General features: G+C 40.4%; 2 protein-coding genes and 2 long non-coding RNA genes across 4 annotated transcripts in view; 1 reads left to right on the top strand and 3 right to left on the bottom strand.

Moving 5' to 3' along the window:
- LOC145449113 (uncharacterized) overlaps positions 1-7,395 on the bottom strand; it is a 38,024-nt gene extending 30,629 nt beyond the window's left edge. Inside the window, exons 1-6 of the mRNA XM_080327591.1 lie at positions 7,351-7,395; positions 5,235-5,320; positions 4,581-4,731; positions 3,538-3,659; positions 2,466-2,555; positions 695-872 (exon numbers count right to left, since the gene is read on the bottom strand). Of these exons, the coding sequence (XP_080183717.1) occupies positions 695-872; positions 2,466-2,555; positions 3,538-3,659; positions 4,581-4,710 (520 nt within the window). The 5' untranslated portion in view covers positions 4,711-4,731; positions 5,235-5,320; positions 7,351-7,395. The remainder of the gene's footprint in view (positions 1-694; positions 873-2,465; positions 2,556-3,537; positions 3,660-4,580; positions 4,732-5,234; positions 5,321-7,350) is intronic.
- A 40-nt stretch (positions 7,396-7,435) lies between these two features.
- On the bottom strand, positions 7,436-13,575 carry LOC145449135 (rab effector MyRIP-like). Its single transcript, XM_080327605.1, has 4 exons — positions 13,116-13,575; positions 11,654-11,762; positions 10,106-10,212; positions 7,436-7,595 (listed from the first exon to the last, which is right to left on the bottom strand). Exons 1-4 carry the CDS (start codon positions 13,223-13,225, stop codon positions 7,457-7,459), a joined length of 465 nt encoding a protein of 154 aa, XP_080183731.1. The 5' UTR covers positions 13,226-13,575; the 3' UTR covers positions 7,436-7,456.
- Positions 13,576-15,612: 2,037 nt separating this feature from the next.
- On the top strand, positions 15,613-17,244 carry LOC145449106 (uncharacterized). Its single transcript, XR_013918136.1, has 4 exons — positions 15,613-15,723; positions 16,487-16,581; positions 16,781-16,957; positions 17,026-17,244. It is a non-coding gene; the product is annotated as an uncharacterized LOC145449106 (long non-coding RNA).
- A 1,753-nt stretch (positions 17,245-18,997) lies between these two features.
- On the bottom strand, positions 18,998-21,559 carry LOC145449100 (uncharacterized). Its single transcript, XR_013918134.1, has 3 exons — positions 21,098-21,559; positions 19,713-20,036; positions 18,998-19,653 (listed from the first exon to the last, which is right to left on the bottom strand). It is a non-coding gene; the product is annotated as an uncharacterized LOC145449100 (long non-coding RNA).
- Positions 21,560-21,884: the final 325 nt, after the last annotated feature.

The following is a 21,884-nucleotide window of genomic DNA, read 5'->3' as shown; positions in this document are numbered from 1 at the left end:
ATTGAAAATGGAGTCGCGCCCATAAAAGGTGCGAAGCCACCGGATTTAGGGTGTTTATATAGCTCAGTGGTACAGTAATCTCAGGCTTTAGGCTGATAAATAAGCTTGTCGGTGTGACACGAACATGACTTAACAATGTATAATTACGCTTCTTGCATTTTCGAAGTCAGCCTCCTCCACCAGCTAGCTGTGTACTGCTAAATCTGATCATGTGGGCGGAGAGAGGATCAAAATTGTATAGTAATATGTGGAAGAACCAGTATTATTGACATAATTCATTCAAATCATTTACCGACCATATGCATATAGTAAGCCCCCAGAAGTTGCATCGATTACACTATGGTGGGCCAAAAATTAGTGTTTATTTGTTGATGATGGGCTGAAAAAATGGGGCTTAGGACCTGGTTACAACTTACAACACACAACCATATACTCCTGAACCGGATCGTGACCACCTCTAGTCGATAGACAAAGCATTGCTGGTGTGACGTCATAGTGATCGACAATATGCTCATACCTTATTTTAAAATCCACTAGTGGGCGCCGACGAGCGTCCGGAATTTGTGTCGCAAAAATATGGTAACCCTAATCTTTCCGCTATTTATACTGAAAACCTTGCCAAAGCATCCTGTCCCATGGCCCCCTGTGATATCAGACCAAGTATATTATTGGTAATTGGTTGTCAAGTTCATACCGAAAATCTCTCCGAGTGCATTGTCGATGTCGGCCCGAGCAACGAGCTGGTTTTTCTGCAGCACGACGTCCTGCGTCCTCCTCACCGAGTCCGGACTCAAACTTCTCACCAGACTCGACTCGATTTCAGAGTCCGACGTCTCGGTCATCGTCGAAACTTCTCGTCCACTTTTCGCGTCCTAAGAAAAGTAGATGCGAATTTCCAGTTGACAACAAAGCAAATTACCAAAACTTGAGTAAAAATACTCTGAACGTCTTGAGTAAAAACTTCCGAGTAGAAATTACAAGTGGGAACCATCGTCATACCAACTTGAAAGAAGCTACTTGAGTTTTCAGAATTTAGTGGCACGGTACTTGTACTGCTACTTAAGTATCATTGCTGACAACTTTGAAAAATTTTGCACAGAACAAGCTGCAAAGGTTGAGAACAGCCATTCAAAACTACTAGAGTAAGCAGTGTAGAATGTGGCAGTGGTTAATAGAATTAGTTTTCGTCACTTTCAAGCAGACTAGCACCTCAACAAAGCTATCTCGAAAAGAGCTACTTCCATCACCTTGAAATTTTCACAGCTGCAAGGTGTCGCTATGCTATAAACAGAATATCAAAAATTGTAGTTATAGCCCCCAAAAATTTGGATTTGATAAAAGAAATAGTGCTCTGACATGCCAAACCCCGTACCTAAAAATCGTAGTGTCCCATTTCCTATCTACCGTCTGTTTTAGGAAGTACCGTAGTAGGACAGTCCTACATGTTGCTAAGGTTGGAAGGATTACGTGCAGCTGATCTTGGAGAAATTTCGTTTTGAAATTCCAAATTTCAATATTGTTTTTCAAAATTTCACCGTGAAGTTATGTTCTGCGAAACGAAAATTTGTAAAATATAGATATGAACGTTGTCTTTTACAAAATCAGCGAGTCATTTACGACAGGAATTTCGTACAAATCCTCGTTTACGATGAAGCGAGATAACGAAATTTTACGTGTGAGAAACACGGTTTCGCAGAGCTATCTCGTGAAGCGGCACCCTCATCACCTTGAAACTTTCACAGATGCAAGGTGCTGCTATGCTTCAAACAAAATATAACAAATAATAGTTCTAGCCCACAAAATTTGGATTTGACAAAAGAAATAGTGATATGAAACGTCGAACACCGTACCTTAAAATTGTGTCTCTCCTTTTGCAGTCACTCTGTTTTAGGAAGTAACAGAACAGTCCTACTTGTTGCTAAAGTTTGAAGGATTATGTGCAACTCATCTCGGCGAAAATTAGTTTTGAAATTTCAAAATTCAATATTTTATTAAAAAGTTCTGTAGCTCAAAGCATGGCATACCTAGGCCGAACAAAAATTAGCAAAACATAGATTTGAATGTTGGCTTTGCAAAAATCAGCGAGTCATTTACGACAGAAATTTCGTACAAATCCTCGGTTTATGATGCAGCGAGACAACGAAATTTTACGAGTGAGAAAAACAGTTTCGCAGTAAAAGAAAATACTGGCGGCATGCTCAGTAAGAATGTAATTTTGCAATTTTGCTCATTTTGTTTGGTGAGACAAGGCCATGATATAAGAACAAGGGTACCATGTTAGGATTTCCAACCGAAAAAATTTGAAAATTTCGATAAGTTATCAAATTTATAGGCGCCAGTCCCCCTGAGTAGCGCAAGTTGACACTACCTACTTGAGTACTTGACCAAAAAGTGTTAAAGCCAATCTAAATGTAGAACTACTCTAAACTACTCGAGTGAAAAGCAGAAGTGGTTAGTAAGAAGACCTGGTCATGCATTTGGCTTGTCACGTTCCTGACGAGTTCCTGCCGGCTGTCGGAAAGATATTTCGCCAGAAGGAAGTTTCCGCCGTCCGACTGAGAAAAGAGCGACTGTGTGACGACACAAGGCATGCAGAGGTGACGTCATCTACAGGTTGACAAACTTGTGCAAACTACCGATCTCGCTTTTACGGCTGTCAACTAACTACGGTTATTTTTCTAGCATTTCTAGTTCTAGTTCTAGTTGCGAATTTTTAAAATGGTGTGCTTGTGTACTTTTTGAAGAGCAAGCAGTTCTAGTTCTATTTGCAAATTTCTAAAAGTGAGTGGTTACCGTTCTAGTTATGCATTTTGAAAATTGGGCAGTTTCTAAATGTAGTTCTAGTTGCAAATTTCGAAAACTGACTAGTTCCATTTGGGTGTTTTGAAAAGTTAGTAGTTCTAGTACTGGTAGCGTATTTTGAAACAAAGTAATTCTAGTGTTCAGTTGCGCATTTTGAAATATGAGTAGTTCGAGATAATGTTCTAGATGTGAACTTTGAAAAGTGAGTAGTTCTAGATCTAGTTTTAGTGGCAAATTTTGAAAAGTGAGTAGCAATAGATCTAGTTTTAATTAGAAATTTTGATAAGTGGGTGGTTCTAGATCTCGCTCCAGTTGCGTATTTGGAAAAGTGAGTACCTTGTTAAAGTTAAAGTTCCAGTTGCACATTTTGAGAATGGAGCGGTTCTAGATGCAGTTGTTGTTGCGAATTTTGAAAAGTGACCAGTTGCAGTTCTAGTTAAATTGCGCATTTCGAGAATCGAGTAGTTCTAGATCCAGTTCTAGTTGCGAATTTTGAAAATTGAGCAGTTCTAGATGTGGTTATCGTTGCGAATTTTGAAAGTTCAGTAATTCTAGTTCTACTCCTAGTTACGAATTTTGAACGGTTAGTAGTTCCAGATCTAGTTCTAGCTGCATATTTTAAAAAAATAAGTAGGCTAATTCTAGTTCTACTTCTAGTAAAGTATTTTGAAAAGCGAGTAGTTCCAGATATGGCCTTTTTAAATAGTATTTTTTACAAGCCCGCTACGAACCAACCTCCAGACTCTGCTTCGCTTTCGCGCTTTCCAAAGCCCTGTCGATCATCTCCTCCGCCAGACGAACCGCGGACTCTATTTTCTCGCTACGTTCCACTTCGGATTGATGGTGCGACTGTTTCACTGAAAGTAAAATTTGCCTTTTACTGGATCAGATTACCGTAAACTTCTGCATATGTAAACCGTAACATGAAACTACAATCTGTAGCTTGCAGCTTGGCATTTTCAATTCACTACCAGAATAGCTTGGCTATTCCATAACATAATATTATCTTGATTTAATCTTATCAAGGAATTGACATTGAACAGATTTAGTCCTATTGCGAACGACTTCGGAAACTACATTCAACGCTCAGGATATAGATAACCAACTATTGTTTTATTGGCATAATTGTATTTACTGCTAGCCAACGATGTGATAATTGGCTAAGATACCCTATTGCAGTGCTTTAGTTCCAATTTCAAAAAGCAAGGTGGACGTTTGTCCACTGTCCAGTCAGTAGAGAAATGAAACATTAAATTTTAAATTGATTCAGAAGTTGCAAAGTTAGTTTTCTGCGTGTCATCGTAATTAAGAGTTCACCATATACTTCGGGCGTACGACACAACGGCGTACGAAACTGTCTAAAAGTAGCTTACAACTTGTTTCAGACGAGTTCAGCGTGAGAGATACAGAGATTTTGAAATTCCGACAGTGCAATCAAGCGACACTTGGCAGTATAACAGAAACTATAGCAAACATCAAAGTCGCATTTCTTTAAAATGATACCGAACATTCGCAATCAAGTTAGTGAGAGGTCTTTAACAGGACATGGCGAGCTTCACCTTGAAGAAACTTCAATACAACCACGTACCAATATATACTATCAAGTAGCCAGCATTAAATAAAGTTTCCAATGCTACATTTCAGGTGCCTACATTTGTCGTAATTAAAATTAGGTCTAACTTTGATTTTTGAAGTTTTACCGCTCCGCATGGTCAAAAAGGTCAAGAACCACCGTCCTAGCGTACATGGCTATAATAACAGCAAAAAAATAGTCTCACATTCCTCCAATTTTGGCAACAACAATGCGGAAATTGCCATTTCGAGCTCTGCTTTGATAGCAGCCAGATAGTCGTCTGCTTGCTGTCTGTCCGTCTGTACCTGCATGTCAGTCACGGCCCGTGTCGACATGTCCGCTTCCACATGAGACTCCTGCATGTAAAATAAAAAAGAGTAGGTTCGCGTACTCGTACAGCTTACTGAAGCGCAGTTCTGAAGTACAGTTTCTATGGGTATGGTAGCCCTCGGCCAAACATACTCTTTGAAACTATCTCAGTACTATTCAGGCCTCTCATTTGCAATTTCCAATCAAAGCAATGTAGGCATGTACTCCTTGGATGTGAGCAGAGATTCACATTACTTGTGATGAGAAACGATACCTCTTATGTCTTATCGTTAGCACTCGAGTTGGATTTGCATATTTGAAGGGGCACTTTGGCCGAATGAAAAGTATGCCGTAACCCAAACGCAGAGAGTCGTTCGATTTTGCTGTGTCCACATCATTGCATGACACTATGGTTTCGCTGTCTTCAAACAGTATGGTACTACAATTGCAGCAGACAAGACAATTCCTGATGGAGCGTGCATTATCATATTACTACACAGCACGATATGTCAATTTCTACTTCGGCCTGCACTAGTTTGAATAACATTACCTCTATTGTTTCTTCGTGTGACAAAACAATGGCGGGTGAGTGTCGAATTGACGCGGGGCTAGAATCAGCAGTTGACGTCTGAGACTCTGAAACATCAGATATGCTTATGGCAGGCTTGCGACCAAGCGTGACTCGAGTCATGACTCAACACCAGTCGCGATATTTTGGAGACTCGACCTGACTCGAGTCCCTTTCTGAAATGCATAAATTGACTCGACTAGAGTCAATTTTTTCATTGACTCGGCAAGTCGTATAACTCGAGACTAGGACGGCCAACACAGACATTTCCTCGTTAACTTCGAAGTATAGTAATCACAACATCATTAGTATTTCGTCTATCGATCCTGATACTTGGAAAATAGGGTCAGAAACGGTTTAGCCTGAGGAAAATTACTATATTATCAATGCGAGCCATTCTATATCCGTCGAGCAAAGTTGATAACAGTGGGTTGACCTGGATTGAACTATAAAATGAACAGTGCACAGAACGACTTGGACTCTGACTCGAGTCAAAACACAATGACTCAGAACCCGTCCTCTACTTGAACTTGACTAGGTGGTGATTCAAAAATAACTCGACTCGACTCGAGTCATAAGTATAAATTGAGTTTGATATGTGACTCGGAACCCTTGCGACTAGGTTACAACCCTGCCACCAAGTCACGAGGTTTCTATTCACAAGTAATTTCTACCACAAGTAATTCGCCACCGAGTCAATTCCTAGTCCAAGTCAAGTCCAGTCATATCTATATTACTGTTAAGTCTCCAGTTCAAGTCCCGTTCCACTCCCGTCATAGAACTCTGCTTGGTGAATCCCTCACATTCGTGATTAGCGCTGAGTAAAACCGAGTCACTGAATGATTCGAATCTGAGTTTAGTATTAATTCTGATGAGTCGAGACGAGCAAAGAGATAGATTTTTTTCTAGTACTTGAAGGGGCACTGCACTCTAACAATGATGTGGTCTCAAATTGAAAGGCAAAACGAACTAAAAATTTTGGCCGCAGCCATTTTCTTCAGAACGATACCGTGAAAGAGCTGCAATTTACTTAAATTTCCACAGGACCATCACGCTCCAGCAGTCACGCAGAGATCGAACTTTATATAGTCGTCAGCCGATGTTATGAAAGGAATATGTCGTACACGGCAAGGTGGTCTAGATACCGCGTCAACGGAAGATGTCCAGTCAGGAGATTCATGTCAGAATCGGGCCTAGTGTATTCTATTTCTTTAGGACAGAAGTAGAACATGTCTAACAATGTTTTATACATAAGAATAGGACATGATATATTCCTGTCCTAAAGAAATAGAATATACAAGGCCCGATTTTGACATAAATCTCCTGACTGGACATCTTCCGTTCAAAGCGGTATCTAAACCACCTTGGCGTGTACGACATATTTCCTTCATAACATCGGCTGACGACCTTATGAACTTCGATCTCTGCGCGACTGCTGGAGCGTGATGGTCCTGTGGAAATTTCAATAAATTGCAGCTCCATTACGGCGGCGTTCTGAAGAAATGGCTGCGGCCAAAATTTCTATTTCGTTTTGCCCTTCAATTTTAAGACCGCGACATTTTTAGAGTGCAGTGCCCCTTTAAATTACACGCATCTTGCTGGAAGGAGTCAATTTATCAAGGAGAATCATGGTTTTGATGCAATTTCCCACTGCGGAAGGCTGTAAACCTCGATCGGTCGTATGGTAGCACACGAAACAGGTAGTACAAAGCAACCCACGTTTGTGGAAATGGCATACCTGTTAAGTAGTGATCAACCCAAAGAATTTCACCAAATTAATACTCGATCCATATTATACTCATATCTTGCCTACTTCCTGAAATGGCTACGAGTCAGGACTACTCTGCGCAAAATTCAGTTTTCAGCTACAACCAAAACTAGGCCTAGAATATCCACTCTTTCACTTGCTGGGATATCGATACTTCTACTGGAATAGGAGCTTTCATTGTTACTGTTACTTCTACTTGAGTACAAAACGATGACTTCTTGGAATAGCTCTACTCTTGAGAGTCGAGTCGTTGAAAATTTGCGCCTCGAGACAGACTCTGGTCACGACTTGAGTGATTACAACCCCGGGTTTCCACAACATACGACTTACCGCTCGAGTGATCTGCGTTCTGTCTTTGCAGGGGTGGCGACGATTCTGTAACACATAAGTATTCTGTTGTTTTTTTTCAAATTGATATAAAAAAATTCAAATTTTTTTATGAAAACTCGCCGCTTTCTGGTTTCTGAGATTTCCTTCGCTTCTGTATTTCTCGAGACACTTTGGCGCCGCCGTGCCGCCTGAATTTCCCTTTCAATTTGGAATAAAACCATTCGCCGGCCAGCGTGGCAAGATTTCTGCGGAATCGATTTCAAACCATTTACATTGTTATAATTAGTAGCCTGATATAACAATAATTTATAAATGACAACAAAAATAAATTCAAATTCATCTAAATAAACTTTCCGAACAAATTTTCGATGTAAGAGGAGGATGCAGATTGACAATCACATTATTATTGTCTTGTACATCGAGTGTTCAAGTATCACACATTATGACATCGCAACAGTATATGTAAAGTTTAAATATGTAACTTTTATGCTACACCGACCACAAAGAATATAACGCCAGTTCTTAATCGCATTAAGGATCATCTGGTATTTTTTTACCATACCTTTATGGCAATGCTGTGGATTGCTGTGAATCCACTAACGTGTGTATCTTTCTAGCAGAGTCGTAATGACTCGAGTCATGACTAGACTCGCGATTTTCTGATGACTCGACTTGACTCGAGTCATTTTCTCAAAATACGGAAATGACTCGACTTGAGTCAATCGATGTATTGACTCGACTTGGACTTGAGTCATTGTGCTTGCGCATGACTCGGACCCAGTCATATGACTCGAGTTTCAGACCGATGTTTCATTGCAATTTCGAAGAATAGTAATATAACCACACTGTAGGTATTTTGCCTATTGGTACTGGTACTTGAAAATGCAACCAGAAACTGTTAAAATTGAAGAAAATTAGTAGGCCTATATTTTAAATGTGAACCATTCGATATCAACAAACAGAGTTATAAAAAGTGGCTTTAACAAGACTTAATCGAAACTGAGCATTCAACGCAACGACTTCGACTCGAGTCATAATACCATGACTCGGACCCGACCCTCTGCTCGCTGACTGGGACCTGACTCGGTGGAGAATTGAAAATGACTCGACTTGACTCGAGTCAAAACTATAAAAGTGAGATTGACTTGTGACTCAGAGCCTTGTGACTTGGTTACAACAACCCCGCTTCCTACTACAGTTTCATATTTCGTTGTCCGTTCTGATCAACTACTTTTCAAAAAAGACTCTCGGAGGTAGAGAACTTCAGTATACAATTGAATAATAAAATCGTATCCAAATAAACCTTGAAAGTTGCCAGTGATTACCCCTATTGCGTGACAGTCGAAAATATTTGAGTTTATTTCAATATGACTTTGTAAACTAATGCGGTAACGTAGTTGCGTACTGTCAAGCTGACTTGAAAAAAGGTTGTCCGTGCCGAATTGGGCAAACTGCGATACTGGATTTTCAAATCGCGCAACTAGAACAATCCGTTTTCAAAAATTGCAAACTGAACTAGAATTAACGATCTTTAAAAATCTGATACCACAATTAAATAATTTCTGATAATACAAGTTACTGGATTGCAAATGAGCTAAGAAATATTGGAGATAGAATTCCTATTTCACAAGAAAGGGGTTCCGAGTTTGAAATGGAAGGGGTTCCGAGAACCAGGGTTGTAATGACTCGAGTCATGACTCGACTAGAGTCACGATTTTCTAATGACTCGATTTGACTCGAGTCATTTCCTCAAAATACGGAAATGACTCGACTCGATCTGTGTATTGACTCGACATGGACTCGAGTCATTGTGAATGACTCGAGACTCAGACGGCCAAGACCGACATTTCATTGTAATTTCGAAGAATAGGAAAGTAACCATACTATTGGGATTTCGTCTATTGGTACTGGTAATCGAAAATGCGACCAGACACTTCTAAAAGTGAGGAGAATTAGTATATTATTAATGTGAATCATTCGATATCACCAAACAGTTATAAAAAGTGGGTTTAACATGACTTTAACTGGAAACTGAGCAGTCAATACAATAAATTGGACTCGGACTCGAGTCATAATACCATGACTCGGACTCAAACCTCTGCTCGATGACTTGGACTCTGTGGTGAATTGAAAATGACTCGACCTGACTCGAGTCAAAACTATAAAAGTAAGATTAACTTATGACTTGGAACCCAGTGACTTGGTTACAACCCTCCTGAGAACCCCAAAACCCAACCCCGGCTCCGCCACTGTTATTAGTGATGACTCTGAGCTAGCAATGGCAGCAAGAACATTACACAGCAGAACACCAGCATCACGTCAAGCGACGACACATGTTTTCTAGTTGTTAGGCAACTAATTTTTTCTAAAATCCGCAATTGGAATTAGAACTACTCAAAGAAACAGTAGTGGGTTCACTGATTGATAGTTGGTACAAGTCTGCGTTCGACCCAACACAAATTCTGTAAATTGGTTTCGGGTCAAACCTGCATGGTAACCAGTCACCATAAATGATAATACTGTCCCTAGCGCATAGTTTATATATTTTTGTTGCATATAATGACTGATCATCACACCGTCCAATTTACCAAATGTCTAGCAGATTGTTAAGATCGTTGCCTTACAATACAATAACACAAAACTTTGTACCATAAAAAAAGTTTTGCTTACTCACGGCCAATTACAGAATATGATATTTCTTACTCAAAGTATTTACAACGATTATGTAGGCTAAGAGGAGAGAATTTCACCAAACCTTTGCTTCACGCAGGCTGTGCAAAAGCATTTCTTTGAGACTTTGTCGTAGGTTATGCAATCGATCTTGTTCTTGCAAAAGAACAATTCGCATCCGTCGCATTGAGACTGGGAAAAGAATTATAACGATTTTTCAGCATTCTTTTCTACGTAACAGGCATAAGAGACCCCATGGAACCTCGGTTCATTTTTTGAAATAAATCCTGTGTGATGAGAGATTTTCTGCATAGAATAATTAGGTAATTAAACAGAAAGTTGTGCGTCACGTCGCCACTAATTCCACTCTAGATACGAGATATGTGTATTATTGGGAGCAACGTGATCATTACCAATCAGCAGGGTTGTAATGACTCGAGTCAGACTCGAGTCACGATTTTCTGATGACTCGGCTTGACTCGAGTCATTTCCTCAAATTACGGAAATGACTCGATTCGAGTCAATTTGTGTATTTACTTGACTTGGACTCGAGTCATTGCGCATGACTCGAACCAAGTCATATGACTCGAGACTCTGACGGCCAAGACCGACATTTCATTGTAATCTCGGAGAATAGTAAAGTAACCACCTTATTGTGATTTCGTCTATTAGTACTGGTGCTTGAAAATGCGACCAGAAACTGTTAAAAGTGAGGATAATCAGCATACCGGTATTATAAATGCAAGCCATTTGATATCATCAAAAGAGTTACAAAAGTGGGTTTAACAAGATTCAACTGGAAACTGATCTGTCAACACAATGACTTGAACTCGGGACTCGAGTCATAATACCATGACTAGGACTAGAACCTCTGCTCGCTGACTTGGACTCCGACTTGACTCGGTGGTGAATTGAAAATGACTCGACTTGACTCGAGTCAAAACTACAATTAAGTGAGATTGACTTGAGACCCAGAGCCTTGAGACTTGGTTACAACCCTGCCAATCCTGATTGGAATCGCTGGCCTTTTTGCCTGATGTATCAGGTGAGCAGCGATGATTTTCCAAGTTAAAGTAATTTAATAAAAAATAATTAAAAAATGAAATATAGTGTGAGCACAGGACACTGATTCCAAACAGGCTGCCAATCAGGGTTGCCCACGGTGTTTATATAATCAGTTTACGGCTAGGGTATCATAGGAGCATTCATTACCAGACTTTTACGAACGACTCGATTTTTTATAATATGCAACAATATATATATATATATATCTACTCACTTATCAAAATGCGCAACTACAACCAGAACTATAGGTCATCGGACTTTTCAGAACTCAGAACTAGAAATAGAACTGACGTTTAAAAATCTGAAACTAATCAACTAAAACACAACAAGATTAAATTCGGAAGCAACTCATTAATTTTTATCTTATCGGAATTGGGTCGGCTTTCCACACAAACATGTAATGGCCCGACGCCCCAAGTGCATGGATTGAAATATTTACAGATTTTAAACGTTTTCTCCTTCAAAACACAAACAATAACTTGAGCTATCCAATGAGTGTCTCGTGTGCAATGGCAATCAATCCCACGCATCACAACAGCCAATAAATGGTAATATATTCCTGATTTACCTTGGGATTTATCAGCCACACAAATTTGCTCCCGCATTTCGCACAAAGATCGGAGACTTCGGCATCGTTGCGGACCACTTCCTCTTTATTGACATCTTCATTCAGTTGCCTCAAATCACAGAAGATAAATTTCAATACAACAGTACACTGGTATAGAGTCAGTGACAAACAGAATCAACGTTCAATATAACTATATAGTTATTTCTTATTAGCAACAAGCAGACACCCCCCTATTACATTCGTATAATCGTATCCCACTGCAGTGTTGTTGTGCTGATCATAACAAATTACGCGCGCAGGCATGAGCGAGAGAGAGCTAGCAGTTTAGAGAGAGTTGAGTTTATTGTTCAATGCAATCTATTGTTCACTAATGAGTAGTCTTTGAAATCAGACACTAACCTGGTCTAGGCGATGTAAAGAGGAGGCATACACATTGCACAGTGTACACTGAATGAAAAATAAATGAAGACAATGCAAAAAAGACAAGCGACAAAATGAGGTTACATGTGACGGAAGGCGAGATCGATATGTCAGGTCGTGGTCCGGTAAACCTGGGGGCTGACTAGTATTGTATTGATTCAGTAGAAATTGCATGTATTTCGACTTGAATGTGGACATGCTAGGAGAAACACCGCACAGCGATACAATAAATTGATTGGAAGGCATAGAAACCACTTGGAGTAGTCTATGAAATCACGCGCCGAACTGGGCCTGGGTGATGTAACAGAGAGGCGTGCGTCTTCCTATCTTTTCATTGTATCGCAGTCTTGTGATGATTTGAAATGGTGAAAATATTAATAAACTGATACTGATAAGCACGGATTTGGGTTTGGAATCGGTAAAGCGGATTTTTTTGGCCGGATTTATCAGATCATCGTCCGGTAATCTCGAGCACTGACTAGCATTTGTTACTAATTTGTTCATTGGCCTATGATGACATCAACATGAAAAAGAATTTAGGCACTGCGCGGCGTACACGAATATATCCAATCCCGTTCCAGTGCTATATTGTTGAGTGACGATGCTGCCGGCGATCATAATCCGGCCGTGACATATTTCACAGGCAGTGTTCGATCCGAGATGTTGACCAGAGAAAAGTTGATATATTGCACGTTCACCTCACACAATAGCAGATGTCGTGGAATGTGAAGGCAAACATCTCCGAGTCATAACCAAGTGCTGTCGTATTGACTTTGTGGGCGGGACTAAAACAGCGCCCACTCGCTGCTAAAAAATCAACCTCAATGTGAGCCGAAGATAAACAGTTCATCAAGTTGATCTCAATGAAGATGACACTATCAGCGATGTCACTATTATTGTTACTTTCGTGGACTTTACTACTCACAGCCGACATGATTACGAAATGCTTTCAAACTCACCCAAGGTTTCATAACGATAAAATCCGAGACTGGGAGATTAGCGAGTAGATATAATATATTTTATCATAAACCATATCACTCACTCGATTCGGTGCGATTCGACTCTTCTTACATCATAATCACGCTGGATGACGTTCAAAATAGTTTTCTCCTCTTCTTCGGTAAGTTCTCCGAGGTCTAGTTTACGTCCCATGACGTCAGCAAAAGTACCAGAAGTATCGGGTATCGGCTAAAACCTAATCATCGACAGGACACATAATATTACGTCAAAGCGTTGGTCGTTGCTATCGGGATTCATCCATTACTACATTGTAACATCTACACAACACCCTGAACGAAACGACCTCGCCGGATACTAATAATCCTCTTGCCTTGAAGATCAAGGTGTTTGAAATGCAAGGCGTGACCAAGAACTAAATGGATCGAAGCCTTTCAAAACACTGACAAACTGCAACGCGAGCGATTTGCGACCGCTTTACAACTCCACCGTAGCGAGCCGCCATGCTCCGCATTCAGATAGCTATGTAACAAATTACACATGAAGCTGATTATATCCCGTTTTGTTGGGTACAAGTTGAAATTGCGATATTTCACGAACTACAGCGTTTAGCTCTCATAAATTGCTGCGCGCGTTCTTGGTACTTTACTTTCTGTACTAATTCGTTGAACCCAAATTAGAGGGCGATCTTTCAGTCGGAAGATCAGCAGCCCGTCGCTTCAAGGAATGATTTAAAAATACACATCATGATAAATAAATAAATAGTCTTGAGGCCTCTAAGCGCCGCGTAGAATGTTTGAAATTACAAGTCGCGGAGAAAAATACCATTTAAATACGGTCAGACGTAACCATATCATAACTAACTAGGCTACTCCAAACCTATATAAGTTTGCCTAGCAGGACAATGACTACATATATTGACGTAACGATCGCAAAACTATACCTCTGAATCTGAGTGCTGTTCCATACTATTCTCATATAGTCCGTAATACAGTTGCAAAGTTTAGCGAATCGAGAATGTCGTACATTGAAATTCTATGGTTTAGCAAACAATGGCCTCCGGCCGAAGGGTCCAGCATTCTTATGAAGATATTTTCCAATATTTGCGGACCGAAATGGAATTTGCCACGCCCGCGTTGGTCTTGAATCGGCGATCTCAGCATAGAATATTCTTTCTCACTTTGCAATAAATCACCATCAGATGAATGTCTTCGCAACAAAATACGCTTTCAACGTGTATTTGCCTTCGTTACCACAATATAGTGAGAAAAAACAGCTCGCCCATGAGCTTATGAATATCAAGACGAAACATTTATAACAACTATATATGCATTCAACAACTGAAAACCGATACCCTACTTCCGTGCTGTCAAAGATCTGTTCATAGCTCGTTGCTATTATGAGAGGCGGATAATTTTCAGTTCACCGATCTTTGGAGATACGACGCAAGTGTTCAGTAATTAGGAATGCTGAAAAGCTGACGTAAATAAATATATAAGCTCCATCCTAAACAGACAATAGCCTACCACTCTGTCAAGAAAATTGAGAATCGGCATTTTGCTCGCCGACCCATCTCATCGGCAAACAAAAGTATTTTCAAGTAAACACTGTCATTTCTCCTTTGGCGTTTATTTGTCGAGGTAACATCGCCTACAAATTCGGCGCGAATTGACTTTAATAAGCCCTCTAATTGCATGTTCCAGGATTAAATGCGTGACAAATGAGATCCGTCTATGTTTGGATGATAAAGTTCTAACGTCAGATAGTAAAGCGATCCCGGTCCTAGAAAATGAAGCTATATATTGAGACGGAAACGCATCGCTCTATCAAGTAGGACGGACGGACGGACGGACTGTGTATCTGTATCCGCCAAGTTTATGTACCAAGAGTTCAAATTCATTGATCAAAATGCAAATAGATTCTCTTGAATTAATACTAGATACAATTGAATATATATTGCAATTGTATATTGAAGTTCTGTACCTCCAAGAGTATCGTTGAATACTATAGAGCAGGGGTGGGCAGAACTTAGGGTTACCATATTTTGGAAATCTGAAAAGAGGACACTTTTTCAAAATTTTCAAGACTTGCAACACCGGAGGAAAATCCAAAAAAAATGGCAATTTTTTTGCACTTCGTGGTCGGTTGACTAAAAAAAAGGTCATCTTTCTGGCTCAGGTCCCAAAATACTGTCGTTATCAGTTGGTTGATTAAAAAAAAATAGGTCAGCTTTCCGGCTCAGCTCCCGACATAGCCGGCGGAGCGTTACTTTAGTGCTGATTTAGTGTATCTCAGTCGAATTTTGCCCTATATTTAACCGAAATTCTCAGAAAAGAATGTAAAATCTCAAAAAAGAGGGCATTTGGGCGTCCTCCGAGAACCCTTTCAAAAAAGTAAGAAAAAGGACAAATCCTGTTAAAAGAGGACGTATGGTAACCCTGGCAGAACTGCGTCATGCGCGAGCCGCTTATCAAATATCCTAGCTAAGAGCAACAACACAAAAATACGCATTTAGTACGTCACAAACCCATGTAGGCTATCGATTGAAGTTTATTGTTGTGCGTGTGGTGACAGGGTGTGTCTCCATCTCCACCTGGGCTGTAAGGTGTTTGAAATCAGGCTGATATGACGTCAAAGCAGTGTGGAGCAGTTCCTTCAAGCGCTTTTAAGCATTTAAGGAAAATTTCAGCACGGTAATCTTATTACTCCGTATATCTGTCTTCGTTGGGCAACTCGTGGCAACTTTTTTAGTTTTGTTTCGTAATAATGACGTTTCAAGGTACTGTTCTATTTTCCTGTTCATACTTTCTTTTCTTGCAATTATCGCCCGACGACGTATTCTTGGCCAAACTCTGCAGCTATTGCTAGACTTTACAATTAAAAGGGAAGAGCCGCATTCACAATTACTAGCCCGGAAATGATGGTGACCTGCGGTAGCGTGACTAATTATAATCAAGTTCATTTTTGAACACAATGATTTTTAATTGATTGATGAACAAGCACCATTGTTGCGGGTGAAACGTTTATGTGAACTCGATTCGAGAATTCAGTTGCAAGGTTTTAACTCTGTAGCGCCACCTACCCCTAAATTTTACAAGTCTTTCGTAAACCACGAGGAAAGAAACAACACGATAACGGCATATGCATATTGTTATTATATGATAAAATGCATCAATATATAATCAGGTTAAACCTCTCTAGCAAAACGACGAAACGCATGTGCATTGTGCAATCATTAAAGAGTCGCAGTCAGAGGATGATAGAGGCGAACTTTGCCCACGCCTGTAATGTAGCGCTCGATATCACGGCCCAACGCAGGAGCATTCTAAACTAGGGTTCGCGACCCCAATGGGGTCGTTTCCTATTCTCTGGGGTCGCGGAGACGAAAATTAAATAACAATGACTATTACAAGAATGTCTATTAGGCTGAATATTTTATTTCATTTTTCAAAATAGAAGAAACACACGACCTCTGAGGAATGCGAACCCGCTAAACAAGGCATCAGATCAGTCGAAGCGTCATTTTAAAGCGCCACCTACTATAACGTAAGGTTGGTGTCTGTCCATTAGTATGAAAATTAAAGTGTCGGGAGCATAGAAACCAATAGGACGGTAATTTTTCCTTCCGGGAATATTACTAGCTGACCGGTAGTGCTACGTGTTAACAGTAGGCCTATAATACTATATGATTCATACACAGGACAGGACAGTAAGTATGGGTTTGGGCGATGATGCTGACCATTTTTCTAGTAATCAGCACTCCAAACTGAGAGGTGTGGTGGCGGAACATTTTCAAATCGAAATTTGAGGTCGCGACCATAAAAGGTTTGGGAACCGCTAACGTATGGACTTCGCTTACCACCACATATGCTACTTCATTTTACATCGCCTATTCTTTTCATTATATCTTCTGTTACTGTTCTTTACGTGAGTATGCCTCTTTCATATTCTGCGTCAAGGTGGGTGTCTGATCGAAAGACTACTCCAATTCGTAGTAATCTTGTGGTGCTTCGAACTGATGAAGTGAGTAAGTGACGAACAAACTGAACTGACTCAATCGACGATTTGCCAAACAAAAGCAGCGATAAGAAGGGATATCCAAAAGACACTGAAAAGGCTGACTCCTAGATACGATGCACTTGCAATATATAGTATAGTAGCCTACGTTGCTTCAATTCTATACAATGCATGAACCATCGCATGCGAGCGTGACATGTTTAGCAGATTTAAGACACAAACGATGTCGTTAACCTTCTCACAAGACTGGTCGCTACTGAACACTCGACCGTAGGCTGCAACTACAAATAACTACCTTATACCTACGCTTAGTAGGTCAGTTATCGATAGTCCTACACTATTACGGATGCTGTCCGTCGTAATTGCGGCTCAATATCTCCGACGATCAGCTGTGATTTGATCTGCCGCGTAAAACGAGAATGAGCGACGTCACTCATCCGGTTGCATGGCGACAGAGAAACAGCCGCTTGAGAAACGCTATGAGCTTGCGACTTCTGCGTTCCGTGTCTCGCCTGCATGACGGTTTGATGTTTGCTGCTGTGGGCGATTATACGCGGCGTTTGATGTTACGTGCGACTTGGACAACTAGAATAAATTGTAGCGTAACCAGTGTTGCAGTGTTGGGATGACTCGAGTCACCTCTCACTATGACTTGACTTGACTCGAGTCACTTTGCAAAAATGACTTGACTGGACTCGACGTTTCAGAAATTTGGATTGACTCATGACTCGAAGCAAAATTCACGAGTCAATTTCAAGTCCTCAAGTAATCGATGTCGACTAAATCGCTGTATCTTTTATATGTTCGTACTGTTAACGATACGCTGGTGTGACCTGACCAGTGAGAGCAATCAATCACTCAATAATTGTACGTATGTTTTACCAAGCGTTTGTAATATCACAAATAAATTGATCGCAAATGCAGTGATCGGAGCTCACAGCTTATACGTTGTCGTAAACTAGTAATAAAGTAATATACTAGCAATGTATTGCTGTGCTATAAACTGCTCACATTGCCCAGTGCTCACCTCAACGAACAGTCTTGCATGATTTAAATCGCACGGATATCGTTGTACGTTTATAATTGTATATCTTGGATATGTAGCCTACAGGTGGGTAGAGTATTGCACCATATCCTTTTTTGCACTTTCTCTGGTTTCGTATTTTATCCTGTATTTTGGCTCATATACTAGACTGGGGCTACCGCTACTTGTGTAGTTTAGCAGTTATGCGTATGCGTGAGCGCCTTTTTTTGCGTGTATATAATCTACTCCTTATTTGTTCCTCGATTCAGGATAAATGGGGACTCGCCATCCAGTTACCATAATGCAATGACTTTGAATAATGTCGCCTGCTTTGAAAATTAAACTTGACTCGACTAGTGAATTCACTCGTGACTTGAATCGAGTCACCTCCACCCTAGCTTTGCGCAGTGACGTGCGGTCCAATGAGGCAGTGCCTCGGCCTGTCGTCTGGGTGAGTAAGTGAAAATCGTGAAAACGCTCGATGTTTTACATCGATGTTCATAAATGCCTAAATTTGAACATTTTTTCACCCAACATCATCAATTTGCATAATTAATTTCAAAAATACAGCGCGAAAGAGGAGGTGAGGCACAGGTGAGGCACGGGCGGGTCGTGCCTCACCTGCGACATTGCAATTCATCATAAATAGCTCAGAATTCAAAATAACTGGTATCGATCAAATGCTATCGTCACACTTATTCCGAAAATCCAAATATTAGCAGTGTCAGAGCACCAGAACCCCCCCAAAATCGCCAATGAAGGTGACATTCGACTTTATATTACAGACAATGCCATCGCAGAGAAACAATAGCCAGGTGAGGCACATACGAATCAGCCTTATGCACTATTCGCTGACAATTGGACAATCGAAGCGCAGTGAAACGCGCTATCGATTTCGGAATCCCACAGTCTTGTAGGAATAGGGTTCCGGTAAATATCAATTTGCCTCCGATTCGAATCGATTAAATCGAACAATAATAAAAACCATGATTTTTTTGATTTTTTTACTAAAACGATGAACTTGGGACGATCAAAAACCATGCCAATCAAGGTGCTGATGCAAATCTCATCAACTGAATAATTCGAGGCTCTAAATCTTCATCCGCAGAGTGGAAAATGTTCAAGAGTTCAACCCTACAGGGAAACAGTTGGTGGCTAGAATCGTCCGATATCTACTCTAATATCAAGCCAACATGTCGCGTCAAATCAGAAGCAATCGTAGCAGTAGCATCATCATCATGAGCATAGCTGTTGATGTCTGGAGTGGTCTCTGCCAGCAAAGCGTTTTTCTTTCTCATCGCCTTATCTGCTTTGCCAATACCAGAGTCAATATCCACGATGTGATCTTCCACTCGCAGCATCACTCCAACATTTGTGTGTGTTAGGCGATTACAACTCTTGGTTGCAGTTACTGCTCCACATGACCAAAGCCTTTCAAAAGACGCAGCATGTGAAACGCACGAAATAACAGTCCTGGCGAGTTTGGGAATTTCTTGAGAAACAACAGCTAGATCCATGCAGATTAATGCCAGCTGCGATGTTAGATATGGTGCCCAGATACAGGATTCTGAATAAAAAATATCTAAAAAATCAGGGAAATATCAGAGACATGCAGTGTTAGGTTCACACAGGTAGACTCACCATCTTTACGACAATATAGTAGAACCAGTGCTTGATGAGGTTACTAGCAGAATCATCATTGAAGCTTGGTTCTATCTTTGAAAATAATTTCTAGGCCCGATTCCTTTTGCCATTCATGTTCAAGCCACAACCTTTAACTCGGGGATCTAGAACCCAGGCATCTTGATGATGGTCATCGACGTAGTTTTGTTCTTCGGTGCATCTTTGATAAAACCAGACTCTTTTCATCAGCAGTAAAAGCGGCAGTCTTTTTTACCTCAAGTTTGAGCCACGTCCAGCCTGATAGGATTAGCCCAGCGGAGGTATTGTCCAATTCTGAGATGGCTGTAAAAAAATGCAAGATTTACGATTCCATCATGTCACTTTGCAACTCTGAATTAAACGTTGGGGTACCAAACGAACTGCAATTCTTGTTGTTTTGATTAGGAACCATGATGGTCAAATTGGTAACGTATTATAGTTTTGGGTGGTGACATAGCATCAAGGAATGCAAATTATTTGCAATGAAGTCACATAGTTATGATTGCCAGTATCGAATAGTCGTCACATTACTTTTTTGCTCGCAGTGTTGTTCAACTGCCGCAATATAAATATTGTAGGCATTTTACACATACCCTACCTGCCATTTCCTTCTGAATACCGTTATATCATCATTGATTTCAACGATAAAATAAGCAAAACATTTTGTATTCTGGTACATTTACATATCAGTCGGGGCTCTTTGCCTCTTTATGTTTTGGTCAAGTAATCTAGTTTGCTAGTATGATACACCATAGTCCACACTCAATTTATTAGACACCATTGACCAAAAGGGGTCAAGGGAGCCCAGCTGGGGTATAGTGTATACTTACTTATCCACAACATGACCATCACAAATCAAGGTTCCCCTTGTTGTTGTTATCATTGACTCATGGTTACGGTATCGTACGAGCATTTATTACCCTTGCCCAAGACCAAGATACCCCAACCTAGCCATAACCCCAACCTAACCCTATCCTCAACTCTAATCCTATCCATATACATACAATATCCCAACCCTAATTGTATGATACCCTAAAATTAACTAATTATTAACGCCATAAGCTTTGACATGTTTATGGGGAACACCATTTGTTGATGGTCATGTTGTTGTGGATCCAAAGAAAGTAGGCTATTATACGAGACACAAAAGCACGTATGGATATTTAATTTGACGCGTTGTAAAACGTAAGTAATAGTAATAATTGCCTATCATACCAGTATCCTTCAAGGGTTCTTATCTTAGCTATGCAAAGAGAATTCGGTAGCAATGCGGTTATCTGCCCATGTCCTGTCAACGCATTACCAGTATTCAAGCGAGTTCATGAATTGGTTTTACTCACAATAATAATAATATGGAATCTTACCTGCGTGTGTTTATGCATTCTAGCTACTTGACGCATCATATCAACACCGCAACGGCGTTTTTGTATCGCTTTGGCATCAGAGATGCGGGAATCTCCCGATATAGACTCCACATTGAGTTTCGTTTTCTGGGTCTCGCCCTCCCACCATCACAGCACAGTGGTCAAAAAATAACCACGAACACAGCGAATCCACAGCAAAGCACTATCACAATCACCGCGAGCGCAATTTTCACGGTTTGCTTTCGATTCGCTGAACTGTACCGGTACCGGTGGCGAAAAATAATGTCCGGTTTATGCACAATACATAAGGTTGTCTATAAATAAACTATATTCACGCATCTTTCGAAAAATAATAAAAACCAAAAAATCAAATAAATCAGAACGGTGGAATTAAAATCAAAAATCAAAGGAAAAAACCTGATTTAAATCACACTGATTTAAATCAGCCTGATATTTACCAGAACCCTATGTAGGAATGATATAGTAACAACGGTTAATACGTAATGCGGAGCCAATACATTCCTTTCTAGCTGTTATGTATTTTCCATCCATATAACGACGTTAAATTGTGGTATGTGACATCTACTTGCATAGGCCGCATTGTCGTCGTTTGTGTCCTTTAGGCTGTGTTCGACTGCAATACCTCTAACCCCTAATTGTGGTATGTGATAGCTATACTTACACAGGCTGCGTTGTCGTTGTTTGTGGTCAGAGGTGCCACTCCTAGTGCTTTTACATTAGATCTAGTGTATTTTGACTTGACCTAGTGTCCTAGTGCATTTCCTTT

This window comes from Botryllus schlosseri, chromosome 1 (assembly GCF_051294905.1).
Source record: "Botryllus schlosseri isolate E-star chromosome 1, Bs_hap1, whole genome shotgun sequence".
Lineage (NCBI taxonomy): Eukaryota > Metazoa > Chordata > Ascidiacea > Stolidobranchia > Styelidae > Botryllus > Botryllus schlosseri.
The sequence above is the reverse complement of the archived record's forward strand: the minus strand, read 5'-3'. Positions and strand labels throughout refer to the sequence as shown.